Source organism: Carya illinoinensis, chromosome 4 (assembly GCF_018687715.1).
Source record: "Carya illinoinensis cultivar Pawnee chromosome 4, C.illinoinensisPawnee_v1, whole genome shotgun sequence".
Taxonomy (NCBI): Eukaryota; Viridiplantae; Streptophyta; class Magnoliopsida; order Fagales; family Juglandaceae; genus Carya; species Carya illinoinensis.
This window is the reverse complement of record NC_056755.1, coordinates 7,390,681-7,409,655: the sequence shown is the minus strand read 5'-3', so window position 1 is coordinate 7,409,655 and position 18,975 is coordinate 7,390,681. Positions and strand designations below refer to the sequence as shown.

Genomic DNA, 18,975 nt, shown 5'->3' with positions numbered 1-18,975 from the left:
AATGACAAGGGTGCTTTAAACCCACCAGAGACCAAGGTTGTTTGGCCATCTAAACCCCTTGTGAAAAGATATCTGGAACAAATCAAATCCACAAAAATCATTAAAAAAAAAAAAAAAACTTTAACGAGAGGAGTGAAGCAACTAACAGTTCTTTTCAACTCTCCCTCCATGTTATGGTTACTATATGCACCACATGCCATGGGCATAATCTTTCTAGTTGCCTGTTGAGTCAACTAAAACTAAAGATGCAAAAAATAAAACTAAAGATTAATTCTCACAGGTTTTAACATAGATGCTTTATTTAATACCATCTGTCTCGATATCAAAAAAATAAAATAAAAATACCATTTGTCTCACAAGTCACTAAGAGAATTGATGTTGCTTTACATGAAGCAATGTGATTTTCCGGCATTATTAGCAACAAACTATTTCTGCTGAGACTTGAGTTCCTTCACACTCTCTTCAGTAGCCCTCAGCACTTTTCCATAAATGCTTATTAGCTGAAACTGATAGTAATTCAGAACTTCAGAATTTTATTTTCATGAGACCCATATACTTCCAATCATATTGGAAAATCATTAGAATTACCATTTCACACCAATGTAATGATGCACTGGACACAAATTTAGGAAGAATAAGTTGCAATAGCAAGTTAGTCATATAATCCAAAACAGACTCGATTCTTCTATTCTGTAACCACTTTTTCATTGGTGGCAATTTTTTCTTAGTCACAAATCTCAATACTTTTTTCTTATGAAAACAGGCTATACATGTCTACAATGCAAATGTACAATTAGCAACAGCAAATACAGACACGGAGTAGGGAAAAAAATAGTTTGCTGAGAGAACTATAGCAATATATGATTTCAAGAAATTACTCTTAAGTAATATAATTGCGAACGTAAATTAAATTCTAATGCCCACGAGTCTATTCTTTCTTCCAATATCTCCCTAAATAATCCACTAGAAAACTTTTTTCTCTTGCAAAATCAAATTGTGAAGCAAATACAAAAGACTTTCCTTAATTCTTATTGATATTCTAAGAAGATGAGAATTAGTTCTCTAGGCTACCTCGTCAATTTCTTTGGAGGTGATAATAAATGGAGGAGACATCATTATGTTATCTCTTGATACACATACTAAGATTCCATGCTTCTCACATTGTGCTCCAAAATAAGAGCTTATCCCTGCAATACATATCATCAAGAAGTATAAGATTGAGAGAGAAAAGATTATGAAGAAAAACCTACGCATGCTTGTCTATCTCAACCAAATATTAAATTCAATCATTTTGTGAGGACCATCATAAATGAGTAATCACAACAGGACAATAGATCATTAGGGGACTTGTTATCTACAACTCTGTTCCAAGAATAAATCCAGTTCCCCGAATCTGCATATTCAGATGAGTAATACAAATTAATCTCTCATAAGTTTTCACATTAACTAAAAAAATTAAAGACTTTAGAGACAATTAGTACCTCCCCAATTATGGGACTGTCTGAGAATGCTTTTACACCATCTTGGAACTTTGGGGAAATGCTCTTTACTTGATTAGCAATTTTTCTTTCTCTGTAAAGAAGATAGATAGCTTTCACTCAAGGACAATCTTAATATATAATCTTTTTGTTGATGATGTGGAATATACAGGCATAGATATTTAGGTATATGTCGTTGCATATTTGTATATACAAGCCATGACCCACCATTTGGGGGACAATTAAAGGAATTGTATGACAAGATACAACCAGGTCCTATTCAGTCCATCTTTGAGGGGCTTCCAATGCAATATACGTAAACTAAACTATGAAGTAAAAGCTTGAACCGGTAAAATTGGATGAGAAGAAAAGAACACACTTGTAGATCTTAAGTGCTTCAATCGCATCGACACAAGATATTGGGTGTCCAGAATAAGTAAATCCATGAGAAAAAGAACCTGAAAGAAAAGTTAAATAAAGTCATATACTAAATAATCATCAATTGAGAGACTTGCTCAGGAGTGTTCAATATACCAAGTTTGTTGCTTTGAGAATGTATGACTTCTGATACTTCAGGGCTCACAAGTACAGCTCCAATAGGCATATATGCAGAAGAAAGGGCCTGGAAAATTCAAAACGTAATCATGAAAACTGTGCTTTGTGGCAGGATTTGAGGATCTGTCTCTAAGTTTAATTATATCCCAACTTTACCTTTGCAAGGGATACAAGGTCTGGTTTTATGTTGTACTTGTCGCGCCCAAACATTGTACCCAGCCTTCCAAATCCAAAAATCACCTAAGATAAACATATATGAACAAACCAGGCCTTGTAATACTATGATACAAATTAAGATTTGCACCCGTAATATTAGAAATAGAGAGTAAGTACCTCATCCGCAATTAGAAGAATGTCATATTTCTTTACAACAGATTGAATTTGCATCAAATATGAAGCATTTTATTGTCTAATGTGTCTTCTCCAACAATTTCATGGGGGGAAAGAGAGGTGTTTTTGGTATTCAAAGCATAATAACACATAATCAAAACTAAGAGGTGGCAAGTACCATCATTAAGGAATAATAATTTAAGAAAAATGATAACAAAATAAATATCTGAACTTAATTAGTCATTTTAAGTATTGAAAGTAGAAACGAAGCGGGTGTTCTTGTGTGTATAATGTACTTAAATCAAGGACTTCTTTCATGACAAAAGTAATAAATAGGTATAGGTTGGCCAGTACGAGATTGTGACGAATTCAATTTTCTATGCCAACAAAAACTGGTACCACGTGGCAAAATTTGCATCTTTACTTGCATCATACATGTTCCCATTTGTGTGACCATGTTACTGGGGATTAGTTCAACCATGAGGTTAATTTTGTCAAGTTAATGTTACAGTGTAAAATGATTTTCTTATGATCCCAGTGTCCCTCTTGGTTACTAGTAAGGAGATGGAACATATGACTTATCAAGACTCAAGATTATACAATTTTAATTGACTCAACTCATGGGAACTGGTTGGTAAAATTGAAGAAACTCAGTGAGTCAGTTAAGTTTACTTCATAGTCAATTGAAACCCCGAGCTTGTTCAGGTCCAATAACTAAGGTTGCATGGAATGTTGGATTTCATTTCCTAAGTATGTCATTCAAAAACCATCTGTATGGTCATTGTAGTATACTGGAAGGGTTTCCTTGAAAATGTGTTGATCTTAATATGTGCCATTCAAGCATTTATTTAGATGCCCCTTGAAAGTTAGAGACTCTGAGTATGACATATGGTGCATTTTAAGATACAAATCATTTACCTTGTCAAAATTTGTTGCAAGAGGAGGTATCACGCCTCCTGCCCCCGGCCATGACAGGTTCATCAATGAAAGCAGCAATCTAAAATGAGCAACCATATAAATTCAACAACAAAAGACAATCATTACAGTGGTAGAATCATTTCCTCAAAAAGTTTAATGATTTTAAATCAGTTAGTTACTGTCTATGGTCCTTCTTTGAGGATAAGATTCTCCAAATTATTGGCTAATCTGGTTTGCATGATGTACACCCCAGAGAAGAAATATATATATATATATATATATAGTGCCAAGAACACCCAACCAGAAAATACAAACAAATTGCCGAAAATATGACCCACGTAAGAAACAGAAAAATTGTACCGAATAGAGGCCAGAAACTGTGACAGAGGGCACTAAACAAATACTATAAACAGCAACAGAGGCCAGAAACTGAGGCAAGAAATAGCAATAGATGCCAGAAATAGCAATAGAGACCAGAAATAGCAACAAAAACAACAACAGAGACCAGAAACAAAGGCCAAAAATAGCAATAGAAGCTAGAAACAGCAACAGAGGCCAGAAACAGCAACAAAGACTAGAAACCAGCTCCTTAGCAACACGAAAAATTGCACCAAAATGCAGAACACGACTAGAAATTCCACAAAACAGCAACAGATGGTGCCAATACCCACAACCCTAGCAACGAAAAAGAGAAAAAAAATTTCAAACTATGAACCTTGCTCTTGATATCATGTCAAAATACTCATAAAATCAAGAATATTTGGAAAATTGGCTCAGTGATCTCAGCCTTCTCATTCACAACATAAAAACAGCCACTATACAAGAAAAATAGATTATATGCTATACACAAAAAAAAAAACCTTACTGATCCTTAATTATCAGCCTATATACATGGTAATATATATCGTACAGCTAATATAAAATAGGAGTCTTAAATGATATAACTTCCTAAAATGTTATACAGTAACATCCCCCCTCAAATTGATGCTGGTAAGTCAACCAGCAATAATTTGCCAACAAGAAATTGATGCCGCTGTTGAGTCATAACTTTGGTGAAGATATCAGCCACTTGGAGATCAGAAGAGATGTGAGGAAGAGATATCACCCGACTTTCCAAGTTGTCTTGAAAAGAATGACAATCTACTTCAATGTGCTTGGTGCGTTCAGGGAAAACGGGATTAGTGGCAATCTGAATAGCACTAGTGTTATCAGCGTGAAGAGAGATAGAAGTAGTCTGAGGAAACCCAAGCTCCTCAAGAAGACCGCATAACCATACAATTTCAGAACAAGCAGTAGACATGGCACGATACTCAGCCTTAGTAGAGGATTTAGAAACACCATCTTGTTTCTTACATCTCCAAGAAATTAAGGCTTCACCTAAAAACATACACCAACCTGTAGTAGATCGACGTGTATCCGAACACCTAGCCCAATCAGCATCACTATAGGCAACAAGTTGAAGAGAGGAGCCGGTAGGAAAGAACAACCCACGAGTAGGTGAACCTCGAAGATAGCGAATGATGCGGTGAACTGCAGCAAGATGGAGATGCCTAGGAGAAGACATAAATTGAATGACCTGATGAACAGCATAGGAGATATTGGGTCGAGTAGTGGTCAAGTAGATAAGACTTCCAACCAGGCGCCGATAAAGAGTAGGATCATCCAAAAGGTCCCTTTCATCTTTCCTGTATTTGACATTTACCTCCATAGAAGTATCAACAAAAGAAGTGTCCTCCAAACCAGCCAAAGTGATAAGATCTTGAATATACTTATTCTGGTTCACCAAAATACCATGGGCTCCATGATGAACTTCCAATCCTAAGAAGTATGTAAGCTGGCCAAGATCTTTCATATGGAAAGTTGCATGTAAAAACTGCTAAAGCTTAGTAATCAAACCATAGTCAGTGCCAGTAATGATAATATCATCCACATAAACCAAGAGAATAACTATACCCGACGTAGACGTGTGGAAGAAGAGAGAAGAATCATACTGACTTTGTGTAAAACTGAAGGAAAGAAGTGTACTGCGAAACTTCCCAAACTAAGCGCGGGGCGCTTGCTTGAGCCCATACAGAGAACGCCTTAGCTTACAAACATTATGAGGAGAAGAAGTAGTCATACCAGAGGGAAGCTTCATGTAAATCTCTTCCTGGAGATCACCATGAAGAAATGCATTCTTCACATCCATCTGATGTAGCTGCCACGACTGTGAAGCTGCAATAGCTAAGATAGTTCGAACCGTGGTCATTTTAGCAACAGGAGAAAATGTCTCCTCATAATCAACCCCATATTCCTGCTTGTTACCTAGAGCTACAAGGCGAGCTTTGAACTGGTCCAAAAAGCTATCAGAACAAAGTTTTACAGAAAAACCCATTTACTCCCAATAGGTTTGACTGTAGGAGGACAAGGAACAATATCCCAAGTATGATTCTCCTCAAGTGCTTGAAGTTCTGCTTGCATTGCAATTTTCCAACACTCATGTTCCATGGCCTGTTTGTAGCAAGAGGGAATGGAAATAGTGGATAAAGTAGCGACAAGAGAGACGGGAGAGAAGAAACCATACCAATCAGGGGGTTGAGAAGGACGAGTAGACCGACGAAGAGTGGTGGAAGTAGGAGTTGGATCAGGATCAGGTGTCGGGTCAAGATCGGAAGGGGGCACAGAGGAAGTGGAACCAGACTCATGTCGACGACGTATTTCATATACAAAACCCAGGTTTAAACATTTCCACAATTGTTGGGGAATTAGAAAAACTAGACAGAAGAGATAAAGATGCATATGGTAGCTCAACATGAGATGAAAAGAAATATTGATTTTCAAAGAAAATCACATTCCTGGAAACTCGTATACGACATGCAAGGGGATCATAACAAACATAACCCTTTTGAGGGATAGCATAATCAAGAAAAACACACTTAACCGACTAAGCAATAAGTTTATGTCGTAGGGAGATGCACAAAACAAACACAACCAAATGTATGAAAATCAAAATATAAAGGAGAATGACCAAACAACTTAAAGAAAGGAGAAACATGATTTAACGTAGGAGAGGGTAAGCGATTGATCAAATAAACTGAAGTAGAAAGTGCTTCACACCAAAAACGGGGAGGAACAGATGATTCAAGTAAAAGAGTACTTACCACATCAAGAAAGTGACGATTTTTCCTCTCAGAAACACCATTTTGCAGTGGTGTCGAAGGACAAGAACACTGAGAGATGATCCCTTTGCTTTGAAGAAAGTCTTGAAACTCATTAGACATGTATTTACAGCCAGAATCAGAGTGCAAGATCTTGATGCTAGCGGAGAATTGAGTCTCAAGAAGTGCAAGAAAGCGCTTAAAGACTGAAAAAACTTCGGCCTTAGCATGGAGGAAGTAAACCCAAGTAAAGCAACTAAAGTCATCAATGAAAGTAACAAATTACTTGTAATGCGCATGAAAAACAACAGGTGCAATCCCCCAAACATCACTATGAATAATATCGAAACATTGTGAGGCACGAGATGCATGATGAGGAAAAGGTAAAACTTTACTTTTTCCAAGTTTGCATGATGTACAATCAAAAGAAAGATCAAGAGAATAACATGTTTTATTTCCCAATAATCCATAGTTAAACAAAGTACGGAGTACATTAGAGTTTGGGTGGCCTGGACGTTTATGCCACATCTTATTTCCAAAACCAACAAAATTACATGCAAAAGAAAGTAAAGGAAAACTAGGAATAATAGTGGAAGGAGAAACGTGAAGAGGAAATAGTCGTCCCACTTTAGGCCCCTTCGCGATCATCTTCCCTGACACTTGATCCTGCACAACACAACCAGAATGAGAGAAATGGACATTACAATTATTATCAACCAATTGACCAACAAAAATAAGATTTGTGGAGAGGTCAGGAGATACAAAAACATCAGTTAAGGAAGATGAAAGATCAACAACAGAACTAATAGGCAGGGAACTGCCATCAGCGGTGTTAATTTTCATATTTCCATCATAATTTTTGACATTGGAAAGAGAAACAACAGTATTGGTCATATGGTTAGAGGCTCCAGAGTCAAGATACCATGGCTTAGAAGAAACTTTATGATTACCTTAGAGCCCAAAAGCAGAAAGAATAATCTATTGTACCATTTCGGGAGTAAGTGTGTTCGGGTTTGCTAAGGCTGGAGGAGTAGGAATAGGAACAACCGGTGAGGCAACAGGCAATGTAGCAGAACTAGAGGCACTAGCGGAGGCATGATAAGCAATACCCTGCTTCCTTTCAGGTCAAATGGGACAAGCAGATATGATATGACCCTGTTTCTTGCAGTAGTTACAGAACTTCTTGGGGCAATCCCGAGCAATATGACCAAAAGTTTTACAACTAAAGTACTGGACAGCACGCATGTCTCTACCCTTATTCCTTCCCTGTGCGGCATAAGCCACAAAAAACAGGTACTAGCAAGAGCGTAATGTGCCATCGAAGTGTGAGTGAGTAGACACTGCTCCTCATGAAGAAGTTCACTCAAACAAACATCTAGATATGGAATAGGAGCACAATTCATCATATTAGAACATACAATGTCAAAGTCGGGTCATAGCTTCATCAAGAATTGATCTCACTTGCTAGTTGCATGCACTACTTGGACAGCAGCGAGAGCGGCAGCGGGAACACTAGCATAAACAATATCAGAATAGTTAGCCCAAAGGTTTTGAAAACCAAAATAATATTCCTCAACGGAAAGACTTCCTTGTGTGAAATTAGCCATCTCATATTCCAATTGAAATCGCCTAGTGGAGTGATCTTGATTGTAAACCATATTGAGATAATTCCACATGTCAGCAGCAGTTTTATAAGGTTGTAGATTGAGAACAAGGTGAGGCTCAACGGAGCCAAGGATCCATGTCATGACCCTAGCATCCTTGATTTCCCACTTTTACAAGGTCTCATCCTGAAGTGCGGGAACACTCCCATCAATATGACCCCACAATTCTTTTCCTTTGACAAATAATTGAAATTGAAATGCCCAAGCAGAATAATTTTTGCCATTAAACTGAATATGAAATGATTCTAACTTATCAGATGACATGATTCACCCCAGAGAAGAAATATATATATAGTGCCAAGAACACCCAACCAGAAAATACAAACAAATTGCCAAAAATATGACCCACGTAAGAAACAGAAAAATTGTACCAAATAGAGGCCAGAAACTGTGACAGAGGCACTAAACAGATACCAAAAATAGCAATAGAGGCTAGAAACAGAGGCCAAAAATAGCAACAGATGCCAGAAACAGCAATAGAGACCAAAAATAGAGGCCAGAAATAGCAACAGAGGCCAGAAACAGCAACAGAGACCAGAAACCAACTCCTTAGCAACACAACAGATTGCACCAAAATGCAGAACACGACTAGAAATTCCACAAAACAACAATAGATGGTGCTGATACCCATAACCCCAGCAACAAAAAAGAGAAAAGATTTCAAACTATGAACTTTGCTCTTGATACCATGTCAAAATACTAAGAAAATCAAGAATATTTGGAAAAATGGCTCTGTGATCTCAGCCTTCTCATTCACAACATAAAAACAGCCGCTATACAAGAAAAATAGATTATATGCTATACACGAAAAAACCCCTAACTGATCCCTAATAATCAGCCTATATACAATATGGTAATATATATCTGTACAGCTAATATAAAATATGAGTCTTAAATGGTATAACTTCCTAAAATGTTATACGGTAACAGGAGCATCATAGGCAAGAAAATAAAAGTGCCTTACTTATTATCAAGCATGCAGTAGTAAGGGTTAATTTGTAAGCAGAAACTTAGTAGTGAAGCAATATGTTTCTAAATGATAGAAAACCAAGTAGAATAACATATATATATAAAGAACACGGAGTCACAGAATAAATGAAAATGAAATCCAAGATATATTAGTAAAACTAGAAATTTGAGAGAATATAAAAATACCAAGGAAGGTTTTGTAGTACGATTCCGAAAGGAATGGTAGAATGGCAACTTCTATTCAATTGCAATAGCAACAAGTCGAGGTTCACTTCCCCCTGCAAATATTCAACATTGCAAATCAAAGTACTTATTGTAGAGTACTTAGATGGAATTATGGTATACCATGTTAGACTTTTGGTTTTCCTAGAAAACCTTTGTCTTCCCTAAAGTGGTTCACTTAATCTAAGATGATACACTTCATCTATCAAGCATAGGTAATTGCCCTTCATAAATAAAGTGGTGACTCTCGTTATTTTTTGATGGATGAAATAATGAGGGTAGCCTAAAGGTTGTAGGAATAATAAATGAGGGTCCCTAGTCTTGCCTATATAAAGGGGCTTGTGTTTTCCATTAGAACCACCCAAAAAGTTCTAAGGCAAAAGACTAGAAGTCCCTTCCATACAAAATCTCTAGTTTCTTTTGTAGATTTGAAACTTTCCAGTTGTCAAGCACAAATGGCCGGAGGTAAAAGATCCTATACATTTTTTTTAAAGTTATTTTCTTACATTTGGTATCAGAGCGGTTGCCTTTCAGGTTTGTGTTTGAATTATTAGTATTTCATTTTGTTCATATAATGGGCTTTTGAAATCTAGTTTTGTTCTTTGCATGATCAATGAATTTTGTCATAATCTATGTCGTGAGAAAGGAGCCGGGTCATGATTTCAAACTTTTGTGGGCTCAATTTCAAGTTCAATTCATTTTGTTGGGCCTTTGGGCTAATTTACAGTTTTTTTTTTTTTAAGGAGATGTCCAGTTGTATATCTTTTAATAATAAAGGTAATGCCACAGCATCCTTATTATTTAAAGGAATACATATTAAAAAATAAATTAGAATCTTATTGTAATTTAATCATAGGTTTTAAGGATTTATCCCTACAAGGAAATCTTTAATTTTTGTGATTTAATTAGTATAAGAAAATGATTTTCGGTATTAACAGTTAAATTTATCTTCTGCCTACAGGTGGATAGTTTTATTTGTTAATATTTGGAATAATTTGTCTTATAAATAAAGATGAGTAAATTTATGCTGTTATGCAACCTTTTCCCACAGGAAGGTTAAAATTTACTTGAATTCATAGTATTAAAGTTTTTCTTGGTTTTGCAGCTGTTTTACCACAATCCTTAACTGATGGTGTTTATTTTATTCCAATGCTTGATGGCACTAATTTTTCTGACTGGAAAGATTCGGATCAATTTACCTTGGGGTATATGGATCTTGACTATGCACTCCGTGTGGAGCAATCACCTGCTGCCATGGATACGGATGCACAGGAAGTTATTGAAAATCGCCAATGGTGGGAGCGATCTAATCGCCTAAGTCTAATGCTCATAAAGTCTCGCATGAGTAAGAGCATTAGAGGTTCTATTGGTGATTGCGCTACAATTAAGGAATTAATGCAGGCAATTGAGGAACAGTTTGTTCGCTCTGACAAGGCTTTAGCTAGCACTCTTATCAGGCAATTCACTACTAAAGCCTTTGACAGTTCTAAAGGTATGCGTGCATACATTACAGAAATGAGAGACATTGTTTCTCAACTTAAGGGCTTAAAGATAGAGATATCTGAGCCATTCTTGGTCCAGTTTATCCTTGACTCATTGCCATCTGAGTATGGACCTTTCAAGATCTCTTATAGCACACATAAGGAAAACTGGTCAGTTACGGATCTTCTGACCATGTGTGTGCAAGAAGAGGAAAGGATGAAGCATGATCGACCTGAAAGTGCAAATATGGTCGTGAATGATAAAGTTAAGACCGAGAAGGGCCAAAGTGGACCTCAAAAGAAAAGGAAGTATAATGTGCCATCAAAATCCAATGGATCTAATGGCAAAAAGGTGACCTGCTTCTTTTGCAAGAAAGAGGGACATGTAAAGAAGAGCTGCATCAAGTATAAAAAGTGGCTTGAAAAGAAAGGTAGCTCTATATATCTTGTGTGTCATGAATCTTTTTTCATTGATGCTCCTAAAAATTCATGGTGGATTGACTCCGGTTCTTCAATTCATATTGTGAATACATTGCAGGGTTTTCTCACCAGAAGGAAACCAACAAGAAGTGAACTTTGGGTTTTCACCGGAAATAAAGGGCGTTCACAAGTTGTTGCAGTTGAAGTTTTTAGAGTGATTCTCAAATCGGGACATGTTTTGGATTTAAATAATATTTTTTATATTCCAGAATTTTGTAGAAATTTAATTTCTATTTCCAAACTTGTTATCAAAGGATACAGTTTCCTTTTTGAAAATGTTATGACTGTTTTTAAGAATAAAATTCCTGTTGATTCTGGAACTTTAGTTCATAACCTTTTTAAATTAGATATTCATCCCGATTTTGAAAAGAATTATCTCTCTCTGCATTCAGTTGGCATTAAGAGAAACCTTTTGAATGAAAAATCTTCTCTACTATGGCATAAGAGATTGGGACACATCTCTATAGAGAGGATGAGACAGTTAGTAAAAGAATGGGTCCTACTGGATCTTGATTTTACTGACTTCAGGAATTGTGTGGACTGCATAAAGGGTAAGCAGACCATCAATAATTCTAAAGGTTCAAGAAGGAGCTTAAGTGTTCTTGAGATTATACACACAGATATCTGTGGACCATTTTCTACCCCTTGCTTGAATGGTCAGAGATATTTTATCTCATTTATTGACAACTATTCTAGGTATATGTATCTTTATCTTCTGAATGAGAAGGCTCAAGCACTAGATGTTTTCAAAGCCTATAAAGCAGAAGTAGAGAATCAAAGTGAAAAGAAAATCAAGATCGTAAGATCTGATAAGGGAGGGGAATATTATGGTAGGTACACAGAACATGGACAAATTAAGGGTCTATTTGCAAATTTCCTTCAGGAAGAAGGCATTGTTGCCCAATATTCAATGCCTGGTACACCATCACAAAATGGTATTGCAGAAAGAAGGAATCGTACGCTAATGGATATGGTAAGAAGCATGATTAGTAAATCTAATATGCAACTTTCCTTGTGGAGTGAAGCTCTTAAAACTGCAGTGTATATATTGAATAGAGTTCCATCCAAATCTGTCTCTAAGACACCTTTCGAGTTGTGGAAATGGTGGAAACCTAGTTTAAATCATATACACATATGGGGTTGTCCTGCTGAAGTTAGGATTTATAATCCTAACATAAAGAAGTTAGATCCAAGGACAACTAGCGGTTTCTTTATTGGGTATTCAAATAACTCCAAAGGATATAGATTTTACTGTCCCAAAAATAGCCATCGAATTGTCAAATCTAAAAATGTAAAATTTCTTGAGGATGTTGAACCTAGTGGGAGTGTGAATCCTCAAGAGGTCACTTTTGAGGAAATACCTGAACATGCTAATTTGCCTTCTTTTGGAGAAAGAATGTTTGTCTTAAGGCAAAATAGATCGCAAGATCATGTAATGACACCAATTCAAGTACAGCATGTTCCCGTAATTGAGATTCAATCTGAAGTTATTTCGCATTTACAGTTTGAGCCAATTGTGTCATCTCCAAATGATGAAGTAATGGCTCTAAGAAGATCCTCAAGAATACGTAGGCCTGCTATTCCAGATGATTACATTGTATACCTAACTGAGTCTGATTTTGACATTGGACTTCCGGAAGACCCAATTACGTTTTCACAAGCCATGAGTGGAGCTAAATCTACATTTTGGTTGGATGCCATGAAAAATGAGTTAGAATCCATTTATAAGAACCAAGTCTGGGATCTCGTCGAATTACCAGAAGGGGCGGCAACAGTGGGCTGCAAATGGGTTTTTAAAACCAAACGAGATTCTTCTGGTAATGTCAAACAATATAAGGCTAGACTTATCGCTACAGGATTCACTCAGAAGGAAGGCATTGATTATCATGAAACCTTCTCTCCGGTCTCTAAGAAGGATTCATTGAGGATAATCATGGCTTTAGTAGCTCATTTTGATTTAGAGTTACATCAAATGGATGTGAAAACTGCTTTTCTTAATGGGGATCTTAATGAAGTGGTATACATGAAACAACCTGAGGGTTTCAGTAACGACAGTAAGAAAGCATGTAAATTGAAGAAGTCTCTTTATGGACTAAAACAAGCTTCCCGTCAATGGTATTTAAAGTTTCACAAGATTATTATCTCATACAGTTTTATCGAGAATCTTGTTGATCAATGTATATACTTTAAATTCAGTGGGAGCAAATACATTTTCTTAGTCCTATATGTAGACGATATTCTTCTTGCAAGCAGTGATTTGGGATTGTTACATGAGACTAAACAATTTCTCTCCCAAAACTTTGAAATGAAGGATATGGGTGAAGCCTTTTATGTCATTGGCATAGAGATTCACAGAGACAGGAAACAAAGAGTCTTATGACTGTCTTAAAAGGCCTCCATTGAAAAAGTTTTACAGAGATTCGGTATGAAAGATTGTAAAGCGTCTGTAGCTCCCATAATCAAAGGTGATAAATTTCATAAAGGACAATCCCCTGAAAATGCATTGGAACAAGAGCAGATGAAAAGTGTACCTTATGCATCTACAGTGGGTAGCTTGATGTATGCTCAAGTTTGTACCCGTCCAAACATATGTCTAGCAGTTGGATTATTGGGTCTTTATCAAAGTAACCCAAGACTTCAACATTGGATAGCTGCAAAGAAGGTGATGCAGTATTTGCAAGGAACCAAGAATTACATGCTAACCTACAGGCATACAGAAAATTTGCAAGTGGTTGGCTATTCAGATTTGGATTTTGCCGGTCGTGTAGACACCAGAAAGTCTACTTCTGGATATATCTTTCTTCTTGCTGAAGGAGCTATATCTTGGAAGAGTAAGAAGCAATCTATAGTTGCTACGTCTACTATGGAGGCAGAATTTATTGCATGCTATGAAGCAACGACACAAGCCATATGGTTGAAGAATTTTATTTCTGGTCTTAAAATTGTCGATTCCATTCAAAGACCAATAAAGATTCTTTGTGATAATACCCCTGCAGTGTTCTTCTCAAAGAACAATAAGAGCAGAAGTAGAAGCAGGCATATCGACATAAAGTATTTAAGTGTGAGAGAGAGCATCAAATATAATGTGGTGTATATTGAGCACACCAGTACAGAATTGATGTTAGCTGATCCAATGACCAAAGGTTTACCGGTAAAACAATTTCAGGGTCATGTGGATCGTATGGGCTTAATTAAAGTGTAATCTCTCATGTTACTATATATTTCACAAAGAATAAAGTTGAATTCAGTTTTAGTTTTGTGCATAAAGTAACGAATTCGTCATATCCATTGGGTGATTAAGTTGGACCCAAATGACTTTTAATAGTTGTTCATAAAGTATTTTTAAGGGATACTATGTATTGTGACACATGGAAGGGAAATGTTCACTATAAAGAGTAATACCACCATGGTTCGTATATAGGATACCTTAACAGAATTAAGGGCATTATTTGGGCCATTTCGGTTTTACCTATTAAGTGAACCAAGTGGGAGAATGTTAGACTTTTGGTTTTCCTAGAAAACCTTTATCTTCCCTAAAGTGGTTCACTTCATCTAAGATGATACACTTCATCTATCAAACATAGGTAATTGCCCTTCATAAATAAAGTGGCGACCCTTGTTATTTTTTGATGGATGAAATAATGAGGGTAGCCTAAAGGTTGTAGGAGTAATAAATGAGGGTCCCTATTCTTGCCTATATAAAGGGGCTTGTGTTTTCCATTAGAACCACTCAAAAAGTTCTAAGGCAAAAGACTAGAAGTCCCTTCCCTACAAAATCTCTAGTTTCTTTTGTAGATTTGAAACTTTCCAGTTGTCAAGCACAAATGGCCAGAGGTAAAAGATCCTATACATTTTTTTTAAAGTTATTTTCTTACATACCAGTGAGAAGAGTGAATGCCTTGGCATAAGAATCAAGAGGGTCATGGGCATGGGATATGTTTCAATATACCTTTCTAATATTTACCGAACTTACAGTGGAAGACCAAGGAATTTTTCCTTTTTGAGATGGAGTAGGGGAGGACATCATAAAGTAGCAGAAAAATGGACCACAAGAACTATCACTTAATTTCTCCACTTATATAATAATATATGTACAGCCTAATCTGGTTAAGCAATTTAAGGATTAATATCAATCCAATGTTTCATCTATTTACCTCATTGTATACCAAAATTACTTCCAAATATATATGCTTAGGGAAAACCAACTCTTCCCCCCTTCCTCAACTCTAGTGAGGTTAATAATATTGAGATATGAGTCGTAAGAAACTAGAACAAGCTCATTCTAGCTATAGGCAGGGTTTGCAAGCATGCAGGAAATAAGGATGAAAGGAGCTTGAGTACTAATACAAACCAGTATAGTTGCCGAGTGTGGTAAGAAACAAACAAATTTAGTATACTTGAAGAGCCTAGTGATACTGTTTTATTCTTTAGTCAACCTTCATGACAATCAAATTAAAGTCAAGCCTATAAATCCTTGTCAACTAATTAAGATGGCCACATTTTTTCCTGTCCAAAATTATAGCCCCTGTTTCCTCCCTCCTTTGTAACATATACTTCACTGTTGCCACTATTATTTTAGGCCTCATATCTTCCACTTTTGACTCCATCAGTTTGAATTAAATAACCATTTTTCACTCGTACACTAATCCAATCACCATCATACATAAAAGAACCATCTTAAGCAACTATCCCTCATATTTTCCTCAATAGGAGCTACCCCTACCCATGAACAGATCATTTTGTTCCCCGTCTCATCATCGTCTTTTTTTTTTCTTTTTTTTTCGTATTTATGTCTTTTCAACAAAATTACATTCTATACCATTGAGCATGGCTAGTCTATAGCCTTCCAAAAAAATATTATGTTCAACTTGATACTCCCAGTGCATTTCACCACTTAACATAAACCCTATTCTTATCATTTTCCCATATTGCAGTAAGTGCCGTTGTTGAACATACTTTGTGAGACAACACTTCATTTTCACTCATTTAGAAGAGAGATGAACACTTCAGCAGTTTACCGATGTTTCCATAAGTTCTTCGTCTAATAGTAATATACAAATGAGATGCCAAAATAGTAGTGTTAAAACATATTCTTGGAACAAGCCATTTACCACCTTTTCATGTGGATTCAGAATAGTAATATTATAGAATCATCTTTAAAAAATGAAATGCAAGTGACATGTGGTCTCATGTGTTGAATTCTTCATGTAACAGCTGCATCCTTATCAGGTGGAACCGTGAGACCACTCGGAAATTTCTCTCCTCCGTCTGAAATTGCCATATGAAATTTTAGACTCTACTTTGTTTTCCATCAAACATCAAGTCTCAAACAAACAAAACTTTCCCAGTCAACGCTGGCGGCTGGGTGTTCCCTTGATGATTAATTTTCTATTCACGACATTCCTTTTGTTTTTTTTTCTTTTTGTGTTTTTTTCCTGGAGAAATTCTACAGACAACAGGCCTGCGTCCCCACTGCGGCCTCGTGGCTGACGTGGTAGTCAAATTATTTAAAAAATAAAAAAATAAAAGACAGAAACAATGAAAGTTGCTCGATATAAAACTCTTCGTCTTCGAAGCCCTTTGTCCATAAAGCTACTTGGGATGAAAGAATGAAGACGGAATAAAGCTCACAACTCCATTCATTAAAACAGAAGGATGATGACTTCTATCACCATTAAAGAATGTTGGCAAGTATTTCCTAGTTATTCCATAATTATAGAAAATACTTGTAAAAAGTTAGATGTGTTCAACAGATGAACTCAAGAACAGATACAATACAATAATGGAGACAAATAGTTCTAAACAGAACTGAGAGAATACTTTAAAAAAATATTATTTACACACTTTCGGTGGCAGAGACTTTTTGGTTTCTAAGTTTGGGAGAAAAAAAAATATATCAGTGAAATGCAGGAGGGTCTTGTGCAGGACTTGTGTCTAATTTAGTACTTCAGATCTCTTACATGCTTGAAATCTCTTATTTCTATTCTCAACTACCTTGCAAAAGATGGTACATTTGCTTGAGAATCCAAATTGTTACAGCTCTACCTTTCCTTATCACAACAAAATTCATTCCTTCCATTCTCGCGCGTCCCAATTTTAATCTCAGAAATACTCCTCCTTGCACCCACATCTCCATTCTTGGCCTTCAAATCTTCTTCAGCTACAACACTCCGGTGCACCGGAAACCGGAACGAGACCACCAACCTGGATGCATCTACTAATGCATTCGACTTCTCCTTCTTCCCTCGGAGCCAAATCTTTGAAACGAAGAAGCTCTCTCTTTTGCTCCTTCCAATTGCACTTGGCAACAACCTGAGTGTGTCTTCGGGCTCAAATTCACAGAGGCAGACAGCGCAGTCAAAGGGGTTCTTCAACCCTATAATAGTTTTGTAATGGAAGATAGGGAGGGGTTCTTCAACACTTGCAAAATATTTGGGTTTCTGTCTTTTATTTTTTTTATTCTTTAAATATTCAGTTGCCACATCAGCAATGAGGCCACGTTGGGGACGCAGGCCAGTTGCCTATAGAATTTCTCTTTTCCCCTGTCAACACATTTCATTGTATTAACTTGGGACCAAAGTCACCAAACGCTTGAAGACTTTCGGACATCATCAACAATTTGAATAGATGTGTCCAAACTCTCATCACAGACAAATGGAAACGGCATATGATATTAAAAATAAAAATTTTATATATAATTATTTTTTTCACATTTTATTGATGTGATTGATTGTATATTAAAAAAATTGATATAGTCAATCACATTAGTAAAGTACACATATAACACTAAAAAATAACTGTATATAACATTACTCTATTAAAAAATGAAAACTATTGAAATTGTTAACCCGATAATACTGACAAATTATTTGGTTCATCTTACTAATAAAATAAAAAATTATTTGTGATGTGAAGTTGATGAGTAGGATTTTTTTTCTTAATAGATAAGAGAAAAAAAGTTGAATAAAAATAGTATAAAATTTAAATTTATTATAATATAATTTTTTAATATTTCTTTTGTTATAAAATTTGAAAAAGTTGAATTATTTTTTGTATTTTATTTGGAAGTTTGAAAAAGTTGTAATGATTAGATAAAAAAGTGGAAAATTTGAAATTGAAAAATATTTGTGTTTAAATGGTGTTTTGATGTTGAGATGAGATGAGATAGATTGAAACTAGCTAAGATATAGTTAATTTAAGATCATTAAAAAATTTAGTTCTTTCAAAAAAATTATTAAGAAATTTACAACTTAAATTTATTTTTAGGATACTTATAACTTGAGCTTATCATGTTTGACCCAATTTATATACAAAAAAATCTTTAAATAAAAAGAATTAGTGGTGTGATCCCGGATTATCTTTGAACATCTCTTAGATTAATGTTACTCATTATCCTAATTATTATCATCATTTTATAATTTCATGATGTGGCATTAAATAATTTGAAGCTATTGACATATCTTTTTTTTTTTATCATCATATAATCTAATGACATATCATAAAATGATGATATGATGGTGAAAAAAAAAGATGATGAATAAATTTTTGAAGTACTTTAGATATATATATATATATAAGCAAAGACTTTCTCCCCACACACACACGTATAGACAAAAATGCTAGTTTGACACCTCATTTTGTATTTTTCTTAAATATTTTTTTATTTGATAGTTAAATAAATTATTATTAATTTATTTATATTTTTTAATATTTTTTAAAATTATAAAAAATAAAAATAAAT

At 35.6% G+C, this 18,975-nt stretch overlaps 1 protein-coding gene and 1 pseudogene across 1 annotated transcript; one reads left to right on the top strand and one right to left on the bottom strand.

The window, feature by feature from the left end:
• Positions 1–274: 274 nt before the first annotated feature.
• LOC122306200 lies at positions 275–3,520 on the bottom strand (annotated as a pseudogene).
• A 10,139-nt stretch (positions 3,521–13,659) lies between these two features.
• LOC122306199 (secreted RxLR effector protein 161-like) lies at positions 13,660–14,436 on the top strand. Its single transcript, XM_043118638.1, has one exon. The coding sequence runs from the start codon at positions 13,660–13,662 to the stop codon at positions 14,434–14,436; it is 777 nt and encodes a 258-aa protein (XP_042974572.1).
• Positions 14,437–18,975: the final 4,539 nt, after the last annotated feature.